This window comes from Coloeus monedula, assembly GCF_965178545.1.
Source record: "Coloeus monedula genome assembly, chromosome: 8".
Lineage (NCBI taxonomy): Eukaryota > Metazoa > Chordata > Aves > Passeriformes > Corvidae > Coloeus > Coloeus monedula.
In genome coordinates, this window is record NC_138788.1 from 23,365,773 (window position 1) to 23,387,450 (window position 21,678).

Below are 21,678 nucleotides of genomic sequence, written 5' to 3' on the forward strand. Positions count from 1 at the left end.
TTTTGGGTTTTTTTTGGTTGGTTGGTGTTTGTTTGTTTTATTTTTTATTTTGTTGTTGTTTTTAGCTATTCAGTGAATGGAAATTATATGGAAGAGAAATTAGTTATCACTATCAAAGAAAAGTGAGGGGAGAGGTGTGTTGCTGTGTCTGTCAGGTCAGACTTGCTATACCTGTTACATGGTGCATACACATGATGGCATTAAGATGACTGCTGGCACTGCAACAGCTGCACCAAGTCACCATTTCTTACATTCTGTAATGGTTTTTCAATCCACAGCATTGGGATTTTTAACACAGCTGGCTTCATCCTGAACGCCAATTTATTTTATGTCCAGAATGTAGGAAATGGTAACTTGGTACAGTCATTTACCTGAAACTTGCTTAAACTTTTCTCTATCTAAAACTGTGTTTCAAAATAATGTCTACACCAAAGTCCTGCCAAGGTGTAACAGATCTAGCTTGGGTATGGAAAGCAGAGTAACCAGTCTGCTTCCTTTGTTCCTGTATAAAACACCAAGTGTAGTAAAGTAGGTGATAACATACTGGTGTGATGTGTGTGTGTTTTCGGGTTTGTTTTTTTTTTCGTTCCCCCATGGAGCCTTCTTTTGTGCTTAAGAAGGTCTCATCTCAGGCTGATGGGATTATTTTGTGGAAGATTGTGTTGCCTATCAGCTCCCTGCCTTGTCAAAACTATAACTTAGCCCTATAATCATTTAGAACACGAATAAAAAGTAAAGAAGGGTTTAGGGTGAAGGTAACTGGATGGTTTATCTAGAGCATATTTGTTATTTGTAGGTTAGCCACAGTATTACATGTAGTGCTGAACACCTGGAGCCGAGGGGCAGGAGCAGCAGTGCTTTAAAGTGTTCAGTACTAATTACCTTAAAAAGTGATACCTAGTTTCTTGTATGAAAGTCTATAGGTATACACTTGAATTTCCCTTGCTCACACTATTTTTTTTCCCCAGTTCTAGAATGATGGAGATACAGCACACTTAACTTGGAAAGCAATGTTTGAAGAACCTAGACATTTTGAAGAGCAACACAGAAAGGTTAGCAGACAGACTTTGTTAGTACAAAGTTTAAATACTGTGCATGTACAGTACATGCGTGAAAGGCAAGGACTACATGAATGCAAAGGAAGTTAAATACTCAGTGGCTGCTTTTTCACAGAATACTTCCATTGTGAGTACTGCTTGAAAAAGCTTCTAGTGATGCTTAAAGTAGCTAAATAATAGCACACATATAGAAGGAGTAAATTAAGCTTGCAGCCACTACTAACTTTTGTGTTAATTTTGACACCTTGACTTAGCAATCTTAATGTCCTAAATATTTCAGTAGTATTAATCATAGTATTAATATAAAACTAATACCAATAGTAGCAATATACTCTAATACAAATATTAGCAATACACTAAACATAGCCCTTATGTAGTACTGTGAACTGTCAGAGGTAGCCTTATGTAATATCTGTATACATTGTTTTGTATTTGCCAGTGTCTTATTCACATTACGTATGTTAAGTACCACCTGTGTTGCAGAGGGAAGAAACTGAGATGCCTCAAGATACGTAGGTAGAATGTGCTGAGCATTGTATTAGCATACAGTTCTTTCTAGAAGAGAGGTGCATTACTTTTAGAAGTAATTGATCAAAAGCACAAGAAAATAGTTGCAGAATACAGCTACACTATGGCCCTAAGTGACTTGCTGAGACTTTGCAAGTCTTGACTCAGTCTTGCCTTTAATGCCTTGAATATAATCCTAGAGAACGCTGCCTGATTTGGAACAAAAGGAACAAACCAGGTGTGTATATAAAGTGTCAGTTTTAGAAAATACCTTTAAGATGGATGAGTCTTCAGGTCCAGTGAAATCAAACACCTCTAGAACTAATTAACAATTGCTCCTTAAAGTTTTTCAATTGTGCAATTTTTACATTCATCAAATTAATTTTCACCACTTGAACATTTGTGGAAGTTTACTTTGTTCACAATAATACAATAAGTAAACCACTGTGATTAAACAGGCCTGAAAGAAGTGGGGTTTTTTTTGTATGTGTGTCCATAAATTCAGCAAGAACTGAGTAATTAGTTTAGCAATGAAGCAGTGTACGAACAGTAGGCAATTTGAAGACAAAAGATTTCACAGTCATTAAACCAAATATATGTGTGTGTGTATATATATATGAGATACAGCTGTAAAAAGTGATATTGTTCATACACTAGTGAATTGATGCTTTCTTGCTGGAAGGGTGCCAAGAAATGCAGTCCAGCAAAGTCTCCATACACTTCTGAGTTTACAGTATTTTAAAATTTTATTTGTACATCTGATAATACAAGCAAAAATATCAGTGAAACAGGGTGAAGCTGAGGGAAAGTACAACACATGTCCATAAATCTAAAACATTCAGGTGGATTTATTGCCACTAATCACAAAGTATAGTCCTATTTTCAACTTGTGCACAGTGGTATATTAGGTCAAGTTGCTCTAATTTCTGGGACTGTGCACTTTATGAGGAAATTGCTGAAAGCAGTGATACGCGTGGTAAACATGGATTGAAAGAGTAGATTACTGTGGGTATTATAATTTTTAAAACGAAAATGTCCTACAAGAACTCTATCTCCAAATAGCAGTCAAAGGACCAACCAGGCTGTGGTATGCCGTTGTTCTTCATGTGACTTTGGATACCCGTGTTGTCAGAGATGATAGTGTATCTGCTTTGGCTTCTTGTGTTAAATGTGAACACTTTCCTGATAAGAGTGACATGGGATTGAACTCCATGAAACATTTCTTACTACTCTGTAGGTGCTCTTAAAGAGTGCTTCCCATAATTTTGGATTTTCTTCTTTTAATATCTTGTCCATGTCTTGGTATGTTGGAAGAAATGATTAAAGAAGTCTTCATTTTAGCAGTTCAGTTTGATTAAGAAACTCTTACAACATGTTTCAGTTTTGTTGAGTCTTTTGTGTTGTTCTGGCTGTCAATTAGAACCAGGGAGGTGCGCTGGTGATTCTCTACTATTTCAGCAACACTGTCAAAGCGCTGGGTAAAGAAAACAAAAAATAATTAGTGCTGGCTTCTTTTAATGCTGTAATATTGACAGTAATCACTGCATCATTTTATCTTTGCTTCTCACATAACTGAAGAGAGTTAAACTACAACCACTACCAAGTGAGATGCTCTGCCTTTTAGTGAGCACTGATCCTTCTCTTAGTTCTGATTTTAGTCATAAACAGATTAGATTTGGACAATAGAAGATATTACAGGCACCAGCTGTCTCCTCCTTTACATTTGTGATTGCCACCTGCACAAACTGAACCACCGAGTTTGCTATGGGCCACAGTGAACTGACATTTCATTTTACCTTAGTGTAAAGATTGGCTGCTCAGAAGCTGTGGCAGATGTGGTTCAGCCACCTCAGAGGGAAGGCTATCTCTGGGAGTAACAGGTAGGCTATCTCTGGTACAGGCAGCCATCAGTGAGAACTGTTGTGAGAACTGTTCTAGGTACACAGTTTTAATGTCTGTCACTGTAAATTAATATCCAGGATCAGCTAGGTCTGTTGCTTTTCCTTTTGGTCTTTGGTCAAATAAAGACTTTGGACTATCTATTTATCCTGAGGTCATTTTTCACCCTTTGTTGAAGACCAGGTGACCTTCAGGCTATTATGTTTTCTGTAATCTTGTAACTGGTGCCTGGGAGGCAGATAATTAGGCTATGGCAGCCTACTTTCACATTGCTGGAAAGCCTACTCTATGCAGTGATAACAAACTGGTTTTATTGGTATTTGTGTTTCTGCTTTGCAATCAGAGTAATTACCTGTGTGGCAGAGTAGCCAACCAGTGATCTTTTGACTCCAGAGCTAGAGTTTAACATCTTCTTTATGTGAAAACAGTATTAACAGTAATGTCATTCTCATTTTTGATAGTGTTGGGGGTTTTTGTTTTGTTTTGTTTTTTGAGCATAGCTGTTCTTCCTTTGCAATTTTCCAAGAAATGTAACTAGAGTTTTAGAAGGTAAATAGAAGACTATAAACAGTCAGAAAATTTATCTAGCAGCTGCAGTCCTTATCCTGTTAACTTTATTCAAAACAGCTCAATGAGTATGTTTTAAATTTGATCTGTGGTTTTAGTTACAGTGTCCAGGAGTTGACATAACACTGGTTTCTCTAGCTTGACAGAGAAGGGTATATTCTTACCTTCATACATGAAGAATCTTTTTGGTCATAGTGCAATATATCTTATTCATTGCTTATTAAAGGTATATAATTGAAAACTGTTAGGAAAAATATCCCCACATCATCTCACCTCTTCACCACTTTTTTCTCTGCCCAGTGCATATTGTCTTGTTGATTCAATAAATCGTATAGGAACGTTGTACACTCTTCTGTTGTAAAACACAACCAGGGTGTATGGTTGCCGTGAGTCCTGTCCAGAACTCTTCCTTACTAGAAAAGATCCATCCTAAAAAGATAAGAGTAGTCCGTGTATTTGGCTCATTTCTTTCCAACAACTTAGTTTGGTTTTGGCTTAATACTTTGATTTATATTAGCATTAAACTCTTTTCTCCCATTAGAAAAAAAGAATAGCAGCAGATGAAAAGTAGCATGTATTCCTGCTAACAGTAGCTTATGAAGCTGTCATTTAAGAATCACCCTTACTGCTGCCTGTTCCCTCTCTCAACCAGAGAGGAAAAAAAAGAAATAAATACACAGTGGCAGCCATCTGTTGGGGTCCACAGACTGTTAGGGAATAGTTCCTGTCAGTGGCAGTAGCTAGGCGAGAAAGCAGGGAGAAGTAGAGATACCATTTCTCCAGAGCTGTAAAAAAGCACTGTCAGCACACTCAAGCACCTGCACTCCCAACCCTGTAGCCCTGTGCTCACTAACACACAGTAGCCTTCAGCTGGTGATAGCCCCCATGCTCTCCCCCTTTATCCTGCTCTGTGGACTTAGGCAAGAGTGGAAATGTACTTGATGCTGAGGATGCAACTCTACATGCAGCTCTTGTGACACCAGATTTTGTACAAAGAATAGTTGAGAATGCAGCTATTGCAACTATCTGCAACTAAATGCAGTGTTGCTATTTCAAAATGCATAGCAACACCAGCCTTTCCAAATAGCTGTTTTCACGTGAGCTGTTGGACAGTGGTGGAGACCACTTAAAAGTCACTGGGCTTTGCATTTCTTTTATGGGGTGTGTATGAGCTATCAGATCTTCCTCAGCTCTCTAGTCTGTAGTAGCTTTCTCTGCAGTGTTTTGGTCTTGCAATGAAAGCCAGAGTTAACTAATGTCACCACAATAATTTCAGGTTTGACAGTACTTACATGGCACAGTAGTTCTGACCTGTTCAGAATGCAACTGATGCTCTTAGAATACTTTCAGGTTGTCTTTTTTTCAATTTTTTTATTTTATTTGAAGGTTTGGGGTTTTTTCCCATAAACCAGAAATTTTTTCAAACTGACTGACCTTGTTTGATCGGTACAATGCATCTTCTGCCATTTTCCTATCACAGGTAGCAGCATACCATGCTTTACTGTGAACACCAGCATCCTAAAAAGAGAGGAACAGTGTTTCACCTGTAAAATAATAATGATAATAATAAAGAATATGGCCTGTAGGATAGTTACTGCTAAATAATGACAGCTGTGAAGAACTAAAATGCAGAAAACACAGAGTTTAAAAAGTCTTTACCAGGAGTTCACTGTTTTAGTTGGATAGAGATAGGGCAAAGAAAAACTAGAGTGTCAAAACAGTGGTAACAGATTTGTGGTAGAAGGCTGATAAACAACAAAAGAGAGATACCCTGAGGAAAGCAGTCAGGTTCAACTGTAGGACAGTTTCAAAGATGGAAGCTATTCCAGTAGAATTTAAAGAGGAATAAATGTTGAGGAATGCTGAGGAATAAATAGACCATTAACAGTTTAAATGCTGCTCAGTTGTGGGCTAGCCATGAGGTGTTCAGATTTGGTTTGTGTCTAAGCTTTGGGTGATGCCATGATGATTTTTTGGCTTTTCTTTTATACCCCTTTTATACCTTTTTACAACTTCTGTATTCTTAGTGCTTTTTGCCTACATTCTTGGACTTGTTTGTTCAGCTGGGAGACTAAACATTTTAGAAGCTTTGTAGTTAGGGATCAGTGTGCCCCAGACCCCAAGGTCCTCTCCAGAACACATTCTGTAAACCAAGATAGAACCATCCAGGGAAGGTTCCTTAAGGAGGGGGCTCATTCGAGCCTCTCACTGGGGAATCTTTGATAAATCTGCTAATTAGTAAGACCTATAATATTATACCAGATCTTTTGTGGGTGTACATTGCGCTGTGCATTGGGGTGCATTCGACCTGGATGCAGTGCACCTAAGGATCCTTAAAATAAATACCAAGGTAAAATCCCTTTTTCCCTTCTAACCATGTGTGACTCTTGATTTTAAGACCAGGAAAAGGCATAATGGGAATGAAGTTTCCCATATACTTAATGCTGTTTGTGAACACAACCATGATTGTCTCCACCTGGACAGCATGAAGGTTGGATAAATTTTGCTCCAGCTTTATGATAAAATTAATTTTCACACAGGCTTTGTCACTTCTGTACAAAACAGATTAAAGGTGAAGTTGCGCATTATAACTGAGCTGGTCTAGCTCGCTTACTGAGGCCGGAAAGGGTATGTCTTGGCTTCTCTTTGGGCTCATTTTGTTGCTCTTGGTGAGATAATTCACTTTATTAATCTTGCAGAAAAAAGAAGTTGCCTTTTTTTGTGTTTGACTGCCAGGCTGGTTTTCTGTAAGTTTAGTGACTTGGCTCAACCCACTGCAGGATCAGAAGGGAACACCAGAGAAGCTGGGAGGGGAGCTGACGGTGAGGAGAGAGCAGTCTCAATTTTGGGGGCATTGCACTAAATTCTTAGACTGGCTCAAGCCATTACATATAATTTTACCTTCAAAATTTTTCCATTTATTTCTTCAGTCACACTATTCATTGGAAAAAGAAAGGGTGAGAAGAACTGCAAGTATGAAAGGTACTTGCCCACATAGAGAATGAGTCCCGTAAACAAATCTTTGTTCAACAAAACAAGGAATCAATGGCCCCCCGGCCTTTCTTCTAACACTATCTGTAGCCTATAATGGAGAAGAAGACAGCTGCTGCCAAAGTTTGTATGGGAACCAAGCAAAGAGTAAATGCCATGGGAATGAACGACATCTGTGAGCACCTGTATTGTGCAGGATGCTACAGCAAATGATATTACTGTATATAACTACTGGGGAAGTAGCACTAACAGCTAAATTTTTTTTTTTTTTTAGCAAAATGGATCTTTTATTAAGTTCTTTTTGCCCATGGCTGTTACATTAAAATTGCAAATGTAATTGCTATGAGCTATTTGTTTAGAGTCTGCTAGATTGCTTATTTAAAAGTAATTTTTATAATAAATATCCAGTATGACATAGTTAAAATTTTCCAGAACTTCAAATACTCTTGTATTATGTTTGTCATGTCAGACTTTAGAACACTTGATGTTACTGGCTCTGCATGATAGAGCCTTTGTTTTATGCTCAGCAGAACTGTTTTTACTGTGTTTGTGACTACTAGGCTAATAAGAATGGCTTTCTGCATTTTGTAGTCTCCCTTCATCCAAAATGAGAATAAGGGGAATAGCACTGAAATGAAAATAACTTTGCATTTGCTTAGATCATTCAAAGCTTAATGTTGCAACAAAACACATTAAAAAAAGAATTTGCCATAAAACTGACAGTATTAACTGTAATGAGAAGAGATCTGTTTAAAGGAATAGAAAGGAGTTAGACTTGGGAGAGACTAAAAGACATGGGGGAGGCATAACAGCATCATTGTATTTGCTTACTGCACTTTTTTTTTCCTGTACACCATTTGTACAGCTATAAGTTAGAAAAAAGGAGGTGATTAAAAACTCTTTATAGCCATCTATATCAAAGACTAGACTTAAGTATATCACCATAGATTTCCTTGTTTCAATGATGTTGAAAGTATGAACTGGGGAGTCAGGAAGACATGAAACTAAAGCTTTTTAAAGTTTTGTTTGAAGTGACTGGTAGAGTGCCAAGATTGGTTATAATACTATTTACATTTTTTTCTACAGTTTATTAAACCTCTCCTATGCTATATGTTCTAAACATGTTTTAATGAAAGCTAACATTCAGATTATTTGTGCTACAGAAAAGCCTCACTGCAAAAGGGGGCATAGAAGCCCTCCACAAAAGGAGTGTCATTTTCTTTTGAAAGCAGGTAGGGGTGGAAATACTATTTTAAAATAAAGGATAAGAAGATAGGGAGATTTCGGTAATATGAATTTAGCTAATACTATACCTGGTCTGCAGAACTTGAAATAGATGAAGTGCTGCTGGGGAGGGAAGCACCCAAAGAACGGTTTGCAGCTTCTGGCACTTCTAGAAAAGCGAAACAACAACATGTGTAAGTTTTCAAAGTATGTTTGTTATGACGTAAGAAATTGATTTGTTACAAGGACTTTGGAAGATCTGGAAACGGTTGACCTTTGATACCACTCAGGAAAGCTTTCTACTGAAAATGGATGGGGCCTATATGAGTGCTGGGACACTTTCCTGCCTAAAGGGTAGCCTTGCTTGTGAAGAGAAAACCAGTTTGGATAACAACTTGGTTATTAGCCAGAACTAGACTTAGAATACAGGAAAAAAATTCTTCCACCACCAAAGTGAATGAATGTAGCAACAGATAAGAAAATGCAGGAACACAATGCAAATATTTGTGCTCAGTCCAACGTCAGAAGCAGTCTTACAGGTGAGGGAGTCAGGAAAATGAATGTATCTCAGAGACAATTTTTCACCAGTTTAGATCACCTGAATTGTTTGTATGCAAGTGCAAGAAGTCCAGGCAGCAAAATGGAGAAGCAGAACCAAAAGAAAGCATTATGATGCTTAATTATAATTGGAATAAACAAAGCATAGTAGAAAATAATTACTAGGGCTGAAATACAGATGTAAGAGTTTAAGAAATCAGAAGCAAAATGTTTGATAGTGTTGCATAGTAATGATATGAAAAAAAAAAGTATAGATAATTGCTTTCTGGTAAAACAGAGTTTGGCCCAAGAGTGTAGGTGTCTCCTGTAGGTACTTGTGAGCACTTGCTGGATGCAAATCAATATACTAGAGAAGATCATTGTAGAAAGTTGAGTGTTACATATTTTGTTATTATGGGAGGTTTTTTTTCCTGTGTGTTTCTGTTGGGGAAAACAAATGCTACTAGGATTGTTAGCATTCACTTGTTTCTGGATATGGTGCTCTGCAGACTATGTTGTCAAGTCTTCACTAATAAAATTTTAGATTTTGGTTAAAAAATGAGTAAGAATGTTACAGAGAAGACCATACAGTGACCAGAATTAAACAATTCAGTTGGACAGGAGAGCTCAAAGACAATTGTGTGAAGTACATTTAGAACATTTTGTAGTAAAGTTGCAACTATCTGGAAGCTGCATCCCAAATGGAGGGGAGACATTGTAGGGAGCAGTTCCAGCTCTCAGTGAATTAATAATCACCTGAAGAAGGCTATTCAATATTTTGAATTTTGTTTTTTCTGTAAAATTTTGACTGACCAGCTGTTAAAGCTACAGCTGAAGATAGACTGTATGACTAAAGCAAGAACGGCCATAAATCAGTCAGATTAGTGAATTAGACTTGACAAAAAGACATTAAAATAAGTAATGAAAGATGCCTTAGCTGTGTCTAAAAAAGGAAAGAGAGATTGGGCTTTATGCAATAAGAATTTTATTGATTTTAAAGATAATCTATGTACTAAACAAATAGTAGTTCTGGCACAGAAATGGAAATTTCCACAATCAAATTGGAAGCAAAGTTTAAATAATCTTTACCCACATAATCTTTACCTAAGAAATTTTAAAAACTGGCACATGAAATTCAGGAGTGGTAACAGTTATTTTATGTAATTTTCAAATCAGGATGGTACCAAATGATTAAAGAATACCAAACATAATTGCTATACCTAAAGTAGAAAAAGTGACTTGAGCATCTACAGGGCTTTTTGTCTGATTCCACAGAACACAAGGCCCTAGGAGAAAATTTGAAGGAAATAACATTAAGATTTGGAAGTAAAAGCACAACTAACAAGAGAAAATCTGAGTCTTAGCCAAGTAGATAAAACGTTACAGCTCTTCCATGAAATAACAGAGTTCTACAAAGAGGGAATGTGGCACCATACTTAATCTGGACTTCAGTGGTGCATTTGATGCTGTGCCATATGGGAAATAAGTACTTTTAATGATGAAGATGGAAGTTAGCTCTAGGCTTGTATGGGGACAAAGAAGAGATGGCAGGTTATGCTGAAGGGACATTAGTGATTGGGACCAGTGGTATGTCTTATAAAATTGTTATTGGACCGGGCACAGAATAAGATTATGCTAAAGAAAGTTTACTAATCAGAGCATAATTTAGCACCAGATGGCCTCAAAGAATAGTTATGGTTACAGAAGTAGTAAGAATTTATGCTTCAAGTTGAAGCACATCAGTTGTGTGACAGGAGCAGACAAACCTGAGTGCATCAGTCAAGAGCATTAATGTGAACCATACTACATTTCCTCAGCACAGGAGATATAATTGCAATATGCATCAAGCAAATGTTTCCAGGTAAGAGATAAACTTACATGCTGTTATTAGTGTAAGCTACACCAAATGTAGATTTTTATGTGCCATTCTCACCATCTGTTTACAGTGTGAAAGATATGTTCAGACTGAATATGTAAAGTAAAGGGCTTACAGGAAGGTCACACAAGTGTCTGCTAACAAGAACTATAAAAATGTTAGATCCAATTTACACTTCTGTACAAAGAGAGTTTATATACATATTACCTAATTTGTTTTTAACTGTGAACTGAAACAAAATCCATCTTGGAAAGCACTGCTTAGAGAAGAGCTTTAGCATTTGCTATTATAAAAGTACCTTCTTTTTTTTTTTCCTTCTGTAGAAAAAGAATAAATTGGATGCAATAATAATCTGTCTATTTTCTAGGCAACAGAAGCCTTGAGCAGTCCAGAAATGTCATATTTAGGATTCTTCTGTGACAAGAAAGACTGATGGAATCTTTATTACGATGGGAGATGACCCAAACTGCATTTGCTAGAAATTTCCAGTATTCATAAATGTAAATGAAGCACCCATTTTACATCAATAACCCTGACATACTCCCTTAATTTTACTAGCTGAGTTAAGATCCTGGATACTTGACTTCCTCTTTGTATACATTACAGATACATTAATTCAAAATGAATTAATATGCAAGGTATTTTGAAACAATTTTAATTCAAAGATTAATTTGAAATTACAAGTTAATCACATTTTAATTCAAAAATGGAATTATACTTACTTGGCAGAATTGAGGACTTTTGGAGCAAAGGCCTGAAATAAATGTCAAGAGATTACAGAAAGGTCCGAGGGGATCTACCCAGTCCTGATAATATGAAAATTGTGTTATTTGAAGCATGCAGTGGTAGAGTGTGTTCCATCTCACCCATTTGTTCATTAAGAAATATGGGTCTGATACAGGTATTAAAAAAAAATGATATCCCAATAGGAGGAATTTAAACATATGGTTTAAATCTCCATCACCTTATTACAGATTATATCCTCTCATGTTTTGGTGATGGTTATAGTATTTGTATGCATTCATTTGCTATGTTTTACTTTTTTTGCTACTGTGAGGCTTCAGGAATCTCAGCTCTCAAAAAGCAACAGGAAGGCTACAGTGAAAAGAGTGTTCCCCTTTGAGCCTCTCAGAGTTTTGTTCAGACCAAGCAGTAAGTGCTGGTGCATTGCAATATTCAAAAGAAGATGGAAAGGGAATCTTACTTTTGGGCACCACTTGGAAGGGGTGGAAGTGGAAGCTCCTGGTTGGAACTGCGTTGTCGTTCTGGTGCCGTAGGTTTTTCTGTAGTTTGGGAAAACAAACGGTAGAGTCAAGATTTCTTCAGAAATATATCATCCCGGATTAGGGACTCCCAGTAGGTGAAGGAGGGTTTCTTTTACTATAAATTTTGGGGTTTTTTTTTCTTACATGGCAGCTTGGCATTGCACTGCTTTTTTTGTTAAATTCTAGGCAAATATGTGTGCTGTGGATATCTGTGCAGGGCTCCGTGACACAGGGGGAGGGCGCTGGCGCCGGCTGCCTGCAGCAGCCGCGGGCTCTCACAGCCAGAGCCGGGGCGGGACGCGTTTCCTGCCTGCGCCACGGACTGGCTCTTGGCAGCCGTCGGCTCCGTGCGAGATGGTTCTAGCTGAACCCGTCCCTCCCTTCCCCCTTCTCCACTTACAGGGCTACGTGGGCACGTTGCTGGCCCATTATTGTCCGACATTAGCCCGCCAGTAACCTCAGCAGTTCTACTGTGACTGCTTTTAGAGAACAATGATATTCAGTGCAACTAAGGCTGCCCAGATCCAGTTTGACACTGCTAAAACCAAACACCACTCAAAAACCTAGAGTAAGTTGAACGTGGTGTAGTTTGTTTCATGTTTTTAGTAAAAAAAACCCAAACAAAACAAAACACCAGTTCAGATAAATGTAAACTTTTTTTACAGTAGTGGCTATAATTTACCTTCATTTGCAGTTAAGGTCTCTCTGGGGGGTAAACATGGCTTCTGCAATAAAAGGGCAGGACAAGCAAGTATTAAATGGCACTTGTACAGCAAATGTTTATCCTTTTAAGCTTTTTGTGGAATAGTTTAGAATTGACAACATCCTGGAAGAATTAGGAGGCAGGGACATAGCCATTCTGTGAAGAGCCTCTAATTGAAGTTTGGGATTTTGCAAAGTTGATTTGGAAAGAATTTTACCCCAGTTTGTGGGTATAAATAGATGGAGAAAAAGTAAAATCTAGACAGTTTGTTCTTATCTCAGGCCCAAAAATGAAGAGTCTATCCCAAATACTTGCAAATCGAAATTTGATTTTTTTTTATTCATCTATGCACACAAATGTCTGAACATACTTCTTTTTACTGAAAGTTAAACTGTAAGTTTAGCTCACAGTACAACTGCAACCAATCTTCCAATTTCTTTTTTTTTTTTTTTTCATTTTGAAACAATGATAATAAACTGCCAATTTTGAAACATTTTTCAAATTAATTTCTTTGAAAATTTCAAGCAGTCCTCTTACTTTCTGCCACAAGAAGTTTTGGGATATTTTTCTAATGACGAAATACTGAAAAACCTCTGACAAATTCTGGTAAAATCCTGCATATTTCTTGAGCTATCACTTGCAAAGAACTCATGTTCTCCATAGGCAGCCCTGTACATTCTGGGAATACTTCTGAATAGCCTGTGTTCCCATTTATTTCTCATTTATTCAGTTCATGTACTGTGTTTATTGTTACATCCTAGAGCGCTGAATTCAAAGATTGCTTTGATCAAAATATTTTTCTGCTTGAGCTTTCTCTCTGATCTTTATTCATGTAATAGCACCCAAATATTTCCTGTCTTTATAACTCTTTCCCCTAGTCTTTTTAAGCATTTATGCTGTAATAAAACCTGCGATAAAATCAAGTTTTACAATAAATTAAAAATCTAATAAATTTTTTGTTTGATTATGCAATTACAAGTCAACTTACTGGTGAAATTACTGCATTAGAAGTTTTCTTGCTGAAGTATGGAGCAAAAAGAAAAATAAAGAATATGGTTACTTAGCAGATACATGGATTCGTTTAGCAACTAAGCATCAGTTTCATTGATTCCCAGGGTATTTCTAAGAGGGGATTCACTGGATAGTTGTAGCAGTTAAAAACAAACAAGAATAAAAAAAGAATAAGGGTATCAGATGCAATGTGGGCACTCAGGAAAGGTACTTACACAAGGAAGCTACAACTCTATCCAATACTTAACGTAACTTGGGTGGGGCAAAAGAACTTTAGTGAAAACTTTCTGCACTCCTAGGCTTGCATGTGCTAGTGCTGCAGTGTGGGACCAAATTAGGCAAGAGAGCCAGCATCTGCCATCAGTAGCAGGCAGTGAAGGGCAAGGCCGTTTGGCATACAAACACTATTCCTCCAGAAATAACAAAATAACAGCTTGCCTTTACCTAGTCAGGGTATCTTTCACAAACAGGAATAAATACTATTCCCAAATTCTAATTGCTATAGGCAAGGATAGGAGTTAGCTCCTAATACACCTATTAAACCCATCCCCATCAAAGAAGTAGTTTTATCATTTTTTACTCACAGGCCCCTTGGTAATGGAGATGGAGCTGCTCCAGTGGGAAATCTGGATTCTTGTGTGTTGCTGAACCTCTGACCTAGAGATGCAAGCAACATTTAGGATGTATTTAGGATGCAATGTGAGCTGTATCTGAACAGTGGATTTTCCTCATTGCTGTTTTAGTGTTAATGTAATAAAGGTAAAAAATATCCATTGGTTTAATTTTTGTCTTAACATGTTTTCAGTCTGATTATACAAGAGAACAGTTCAGTAACACTTCTTGCTTATTGCTGACTGTTACACATAAAATGACACTGACACACTACATTGTATGCTGTATTATGGTAACTGGTGGCATATTAGTCCCTCTCATATTGCCATGTTTTCATCTGAATACTTACTTTCATCATTATTGTTTGCTTCATGGTCCTGTAATAGAAAAATAGGTTAGATTTGATATGAAGGAATTAAAAAAGGAATTACTGTGTTCAGTTTTAAGTCCTTCACTACCAGAAGGATATAGAGGCGATGGAGCAGAGAAGGGCAACAAGGCTGATAAAGGGACTGGAGCACAAGTCTTATGAGGAGCGGCTGAGGGAGCTGGGGGCATTTAGCCTGGAGAAAAGGAGGCTCAGGGGGCCTTATTGCTCTCTACAAGTACCTGAAAGGAGGGTGTTGGTCTTTTCTCCCAGGTAACAAGTGACAGGACAAGAGAAAATGGCCTTATGCTGCACCAGGAGAGGTTTAGATTAGATATTAGAAAAAATTTCTTCACTGAGTGGTCAGTCATTAGAATGGGCTGCCCAGGGAAGTGGTGGAATCACCTTGAAGTGTTCAAAAGGCATGTGGATGTGGCACTTATAGACGTGGTTTAGTGGTGAACATAGTGGTGCTGGATTAACAGCTGGACTTGATCTTAGAGGTCTTTCCCAGCCTTAATGATTCTTTGATTATTAAATGAGAGCTGCATGAATAATCAATATGGTTTTGGTAAATTCTTTATTTTTAAAGAAATATTTGTACAGAAGGCAAAAAATATCCAGAATACTTCCATGATGTAATTTGAAAAATTTTAAGCAACCAATCAAATTTTGAACTTTCTCAATCTTGAGATTAGTTGTAGTAAGTATTGAGAAAGTTTGGCCTGAATTTTGCAGTGAGACCTTTAAGTTCATGTTTAATTTCTGAGCTGGAAGACAGAAATTTTGCAGCAGATTTAGTATACTAAAACCACATCTTCCTCTTAATGGAGGAAACTGAGTAGACTGTCTTGTCACCACGCTAAAATTGAAGTAATCCACCTAATTTCCTGGCTTCTTTTGGAGATGCTTACTTTTGCCTCCCATTTCTTGTCTTTTAGGGAATCAAGACTCCCATGTGGTAAGTACCTTTCAAAGAGGCACCAGTTATTAATTTGTCTTGTCTTCATCTACCCAGCTTTTCACTAATGTTGGTGACAGATGCATCCATTCTCTGGCTGGAGAGGTGTAATCCATCACACAGCAGTTGGGAAGTAAGACACGGAGAAATTTTTCTCCCAATCAGCTCAGGCCCTTGAGAGGAACAAGGGTCACAGTTCTGTGCACATGATCAGTGCTGGTTAGTGCTGACAGGAGATTGAATGGGAGCAGTTAACAGATACTTCAGTTATTGTTTGGGCTTTGTCAATGTGCTGTAGTTGGGGATGGAAAGGAACAACAGAGGGCTGGACAAACAGCATGCTCATTACCATGTGTTTGTTCAAAACTGTAAGGGCCACTTACAAAACAAAGACCCCAAAATTTGGACTGCACTGTGTGACTCTTTCCTAGGCTGACTCTTGTGACAAGCTGGCGAACTTCAAGCACGCAGGAGCTGAATACACCCATGGTACAGATGAGTGTTCGTCTGAGAGCTTCATCTTGGAGCTGTAACTCACTCAGTGTATGGCTTCAGCTAAAGCATAGTCTCTTTTTATTCTCTGCAAAGCTAGGATGATACCTCAGGTCTAAGCTCTGAAAATGCATTAATGCAGAGGTTTCAGCTGCAATATGGCACTCAAGTCTGTTCTGAAGCAGGAGTATTCTTAGTGCTGATCAGATTGTGAAATTTCTGTCCAACATTCTCCCTTTAGACTCAAGTTTTTTTCTTATTTTGTATTGGTAAGAAAAGCTGAGAAATCAAACTGTTTCATAAAAGAGAAATCCCAAATTTGGCACCGCTTGGGAGTTGTTCAGCTTCCCACAGGATAGAGACCTAAATGGGAAGAACTTTGTGATAAGGTGGAAGGGAAACTAAAATGCTGATGCTGTTGTATGTGTGAACTGTGCTTGGGATATACAGAAATGTAAAGATTGAAGTAAGACTGTAAGATGCTCATATACCACCTGCATTAAGTCACCATAACATCTAATCCTGTGATATGACCCAAAATTTCTAGTTTTAAGTGTCTAATTTCTGTATATAGTTATTGGTAAACTGATTATTTCTTAGGGACAATTCAGAGCATAGGACTGGGACAGGGTCTGAGCATGTAGCTTTTGGCACAGATGCTGATACAGTTATGTTGCTCTGTTTTTGATAGCTGGCTCCTCATGTAGACCCTCATGCTGGCATAACTGTGAGTAGAGCTATTGTGCAAATCAACTTATGGAGCTAATTTGGCTGGAAAAGAACCTTTCATGATTTGCTTTTGCTCATTTCTGCAGCTGGACAAGTTTCCAAGTAGTTTGCTTCAAAGAAAACAGCAATGGGAAGGACAGACTGGGGATAAGAGCAGAGGGAGAACTGGCTGGAACACAGCCTTAGGGATCCAAGGCTTGTAATTAGTCCTTCAAGGACTGCACTTTTTAGTGATGCTGGTTACTCAGAGTACCCAGTCTGACATTTTAGAAGGTTTCCATTTTCAGAAAGCATTAATCATTCACCATCTGAGAGGAATGAGGCTCAAGGAAAAGTGCTTCAGATTGGGCAAAATCATCCTTTGCTACTTAAAGTAAGGTTCCTGAAGTTCAACTGGTATTTTTTACTACAAGAAATTATTTTTGTGGACTGAGACATGCATCCCTTAAAACATTTGAACTTTTTCTTGGATCAATACAGATGTCCAATGCTCTTTTGTCCAAAAGATTATTAGCAACAATCACAATATTAGATGAATCTGACATTCGGTCATCTGTTTCTGTTATTTAATCCAGATAATAAAAAGCATCCATCTGTTTATATATAAAACGCAGGACTAAGTTTAACATGTTCTTTTAGAGTGGCCCATTAATTACTCACTGTTTTTGGAAGAAGACGACTTCTGGGGAGAGGCAAAACATTTCTGAAAAATACACACAGTAAGTTATGATGAATAGGATTTATTTATTTAATTGGCTCAGATATGCTTTTTAAGATGTAGAGGGAAGGAGGTCTGCAGTGAATGGATTTGATTTCAGCTATGCACAGCTACAGTGGTTGTGGTGATGCTGTGCCCTTGGTGTGGAACTATTCTAGAAGAGCTTCTGTCCTAGACCTTGGGTCCCCTGTGACTGTGCACAGGACCTCAACAAACACCCTCACACACACAATGCTGTGGATGCCTCCTTCTGGGGACACATAACATATTTTGTAAAATAATGTCCTGGAGATGAGGCAGGGGTTATGAAGCAGCTTTCTCTGCTTCTGGGGGACATAGGAGTGAAATAGGCTGCATACTCAAGTATAATTTTTTTTTTCCTCCAGATATTTGGAATATAAATAATGGATTTACTGTGTCCAGTTTCTTTACAAGCAATCCTGTACAACTGCAGAAACATCTGATTTGCAAGGCTGCAGACATGGCTAATAGGACCTTAAACTGGCTTGCAGAGATATTTCATCTCTGTACTGGATCCCTAAAGGAATATTTCAGAAAATACTATCCATATGGCAAACTGGCTTGAACACAGAAGTTCACAAAGCAATGAGAGCTTTCAGTTCTCACCTTGTCCCAACATCTCTAGCTATTAGAGAGAAGAAATTTTTTTCTCTACTGATATTTTCTATTGATCTAAGTTGCTGTTAACTTACCTGGAAGTATCCTGCTTAGGTGACTCTCTGGTCACACTGTGCACGTGGGAGTGCTCTGTATTCTGAGCAGGCATAAACATGAGTGGCTTGGTGAACCTACTAATGAAACATGAATTAAGAAAGGCAAATTACATTTAACAACAGTGAATACAAAGAAAACATCTCTTTCTTCTCCCCTATCCCCTCAAAATTCTAAAAAGTACCCTCAAGAGTATTTCTTTTTAATATGTGTTACATTTGGGTTATTGAAGTTAACATAGAAATGGTTGATAATCTTTGTGTAGATAATCTGAAGAGATATTTATGTATTTCTTACTTCTGTTACTGTATTTCTTCCAGAGAAAGAATTATCAGACATGTAGTATCTAAATGAGAAAATATATTTTCTGACAGTTTTAAATAATGCACAAACATTCACAGCAATGGGTTACCTGGTTACCAGTGGTGGTGATGGTTTTTCCTGTAAGAGAAAATGCAGTGAATTTTTTTGGTCACTTTTTGATTCCATAAAATAAATTTGCATGATCCTGTTTATGTTACCACATCAAGATATTTTTGCATTGTGATATAGATTTCTACTAGAGCTCTGTCTGGTAATCTGCATCAGGATGGGAGAGGCAAGAACTCAACATCAGTAAATCTGCTTGGCCATATGTTATGTCAGTATCAGCAAATGGGAAAAAAATTACTGTGTCAGAACTGTCATTGCCCCTCTGCTGCAGTTCTGCTTCTGTAAAACATTCCCTTAGGTTGTTGCTTCCCAGATTGCATCACTATCACAGAGGATTGGGAAACTTTCCCCTTCCCATTTACGCTTTTGAAATGGTTTGCCAACTTTCCTGAAAAGGGAGTGTCAGAAAGCTTTAAGTGCAGGAAGAGATTTGTTTCCAGTTTTCTCTTTTGAAAGACTATAATCTTTTCTCACAATCACGTTTGTACCCTGCCTGAGGGCAATGGGAGTCATACTATAGAAAGGCCTCACCTCTTCTTCAGGAACCTCATAGACTTCTGCAGGATAGGGAAGAAATAAAAAAAAAGTTCTTTAGTTAGCAAAACCATACTGCATGTTACCATAAAAACTGATCTGAATTTGTATCAGTTGTGCTTCTGACTCTGGAAAAATAACTTGGAGAATCTGCTCAGAACTTGAATCTGCCACCAAAACCCTGGAGCAGCAACACCCCCTGACTTCTGGTGGGAACTTCAGGTGAAGTCACAGGAGTTCTCATATACAGCCACTGTACTAATCAAGTTTCCTCCCACCCCAAAACCTTTTTATTACTTTGTTTTTCTTCCCCTTCCCTCCCCCCACCCCCGCAAGAAAGATGAATGTTTGTGTTGTGCAAATCTGGGTCAGTTTGGAAAAAATGCGTTACCACACCTGTACTAGCATTTGGCCTTTCCTTGACTCAGGGAGGAAGAAATCAAGTCAATCATAAATACAAGCTGGCTCATTTGCATGGCCAGCATCCCTCCCTGAGTTCTGACCCACAGGTATATATTAATTCATAGATCTTAAAAGTAAAAGCCACCAGCATCTTTATCTATGCTCAGTTTCTTCAATGAAAACAGAATCCTATTTCAATAAATTGCATGTCAGGTTTCATCACTTTACTGCACCGAAGTGTCCCATCTCCCACCAGGGGGAGACGTTTTATTTTTTAGTAACATCTCTCAGGAGCTGGTTGTTGCTCGACACCGATTTACAGAAAGGCTGAGTTGAAAAGGGCATTTTAAAATGTATGGAAAATAACTCGAAATCTTAAGCAGTTCAGAAAAAAATTTAGCTTACAACTTGTAGTTTGTGACTTTAAAGCTAAACACATTGCTAATGAATATGCAAAGCTTTTAAAGAACTGTGTCATACCTGTAAAGGTTACATCCAAGCAATTAATTAGATAGTAAGGATGGAAAACAGCTCTAAGTTGGCGGAGAGAGATTAAACAAGAATATTTGCACTTACAAAAGCAAATAGGATTCCTCTTATTTGCTTCTGCTTTTGTTTCTTTTTCCAAATAAACTGCTCTTTACAGAACTTCAATGGGAACACTGTTACAGAAGGCCATGCAAGCCATCGACCTGTACAGAATTTCTATAGGGTTCAGTCTAATGGTCTAAGAAGTATTTGGTCTTGATTCTTACGGTGGAATGGGATTACTGACATACTGAGTCCTATGATTCTTTTTGCTGTATTGATCCATTTGTATTCCTCCACTAGAGCAAAAGACTAAAAATAATTAATTTGGGGCAAATAACTCGTTCTAGTTCTATTAATGCTTAAAATGGATTTACTATTCAAGCTAGACAAAGCAGCTGTTACAACATAGAAAAGCTAAAGCAGAACGTATTTTTGTTTTACTTTAGTATGTCATAGGGTTAGTGGTGTGAATACATCAGGCATAATTTGATGTTCCACTGTCTTAGATTATTTTATTCCAACAGTGATGCAAGCTCCACATACCTTGCATATCAGAAGTAAGAGAAGGCTTTGGAGAAATACGGGGGGCTGGCTTTGTTGTCTTCATAAATCTGTTCACAGGAGCTAAAAACATATTTTATTCATGTACATATATATATAGTTGTGCATGGGTGTATATACACACACATATTTATATTTATACACACATCTGTTAACAAAGTAACAATGTAACATTTATACAATAAGAATGAATATTAAGTCCAAATGACAACCTTTTGTGTGACCTTGAATAAATCAACTGAGCCAGAAAGCAGCTCTCATTTTAAAAGACAAACATTATTCACTTTTCCAGCCTTTCTGAAGAGGTTTCATACTGTTAGCAATATCAGAGAGCAGAACTACATACTCTTCTCTGTTTACTTTTCACCTTTGGGCTGTAGTTGTTTCACTCTCTACCTAAATATACTTCAAATAGTGAGATTAAAAAAAATCAAATCAAAGTCTGTTTTTATCTCAAATATCTAAAAATGCTTGTTCTTCTCCTGAAACACTTCAGCAGAGAATTTTAATGCTATTGCTCCCTTGGATGAGGAGGCAGGTCATATGCCATGAATAGCTTCCTGGTCATACAAGGGTTGGACTTTGAAATAGCTGGGTGAGGGAGGCAGAAATTAAACAGGGCTTCCAATAAAGTTAAAAATAATTTTCTTTGGCCCTGTCAAAAGCCAAAGGAGCCAACTGCCTTTTTGCAAGCTGTGATCTCTTTAATAGCTGCATCTCCACTCTTTGAACCCTAGAAACAGACATTAATTTGACCCATTTTTTTTCACTATTATTCCTAATAAAGCAATAATTATTAGCTTAAATGACTAAAACTTACATCTTGTAGGTAGTGATATGCTGCTTTCTGTGGGTTCAATATAGTTATCATCATCATTGTCCACTGGCACAATATAATTATCCTATGAGAAATTCAGGACAAAAATCTATCAGTTAAATCTCCATCATGTCAACAAAATGTTGGGATTG

At 37.7% G+C, this 21,678-nt stretch overlaps 1 protein-coding gene across 1 annotated transcript in view; it reads right to left on the minus strand.

Annotated features, from left to right (window-relative positions):
- Positions 1–2,648: 2,648 nt before the first annotated feature.
- Positions 2,649–21,678, minus strand: part of BLNK (B cell linker) — a 91,673-nt gene continuing 72,643 nt past the window's right edge. The window contains exons 10-26 of the mRNA XM_082285859.1: positions 21,530–21,611; positions 20,692–20,772; positions 19,213–19,238; positions 18,662–18,690; positions 18,231–18,326; positions 17,460–17,502; positions 14,600–14,627; positions 14,223–14,295; positions 13,616–13,646; positions 12,607–12,649; positions 11,864–11,942; positions 11,382–11,413; positions 10,004–10,069; positions 8,336–8,415; positions 5,466–5,549; positions 4,305–4,460; positions 2,649–3,039 (exon numbers count right to left, since the gene is read on the minus strand). Coding sequence (XP_082141985.1) covers positions 2,920–3,039; positions 4,305–4,460; positions 5,466–5,549; positions 8,336–8,415; positions 10,004–10,069; positions 11,382–11,413; positions 11,864–11,942; positions 12,607–12,649; positions 13,616–13,646; positions 14,223–14,295; positions 14,600–14,627; positions 17,460–17,502; positions 18,231–18,326; positions 18,662–18,690; positions 19,213–19,238; positions 20,692–20,772; positions 21,530–21,611 — 1,149 coding nt within the window. The 3' untranslated portion in view covers positions 2,649–2,919. The remainder of the gene's footprint in view (positions 3,040–4,304; positions 4,461–5,465; positions 5,550–8,335; positions 8,416–10,003; positions 10,070–11,381; positions 11,414–11,863; positions 11,943–12,606; positions 12,650–13,615; positions 13,647–14,222; positions 14,296–14,599; positions 14,628–17,459; positions 17,503–18,230; positions 18,327–18,661; positions 18,691–19,212; positions 19,239–20,691; positions 20,773–21,529; positions 21,612–21,678) is intronic.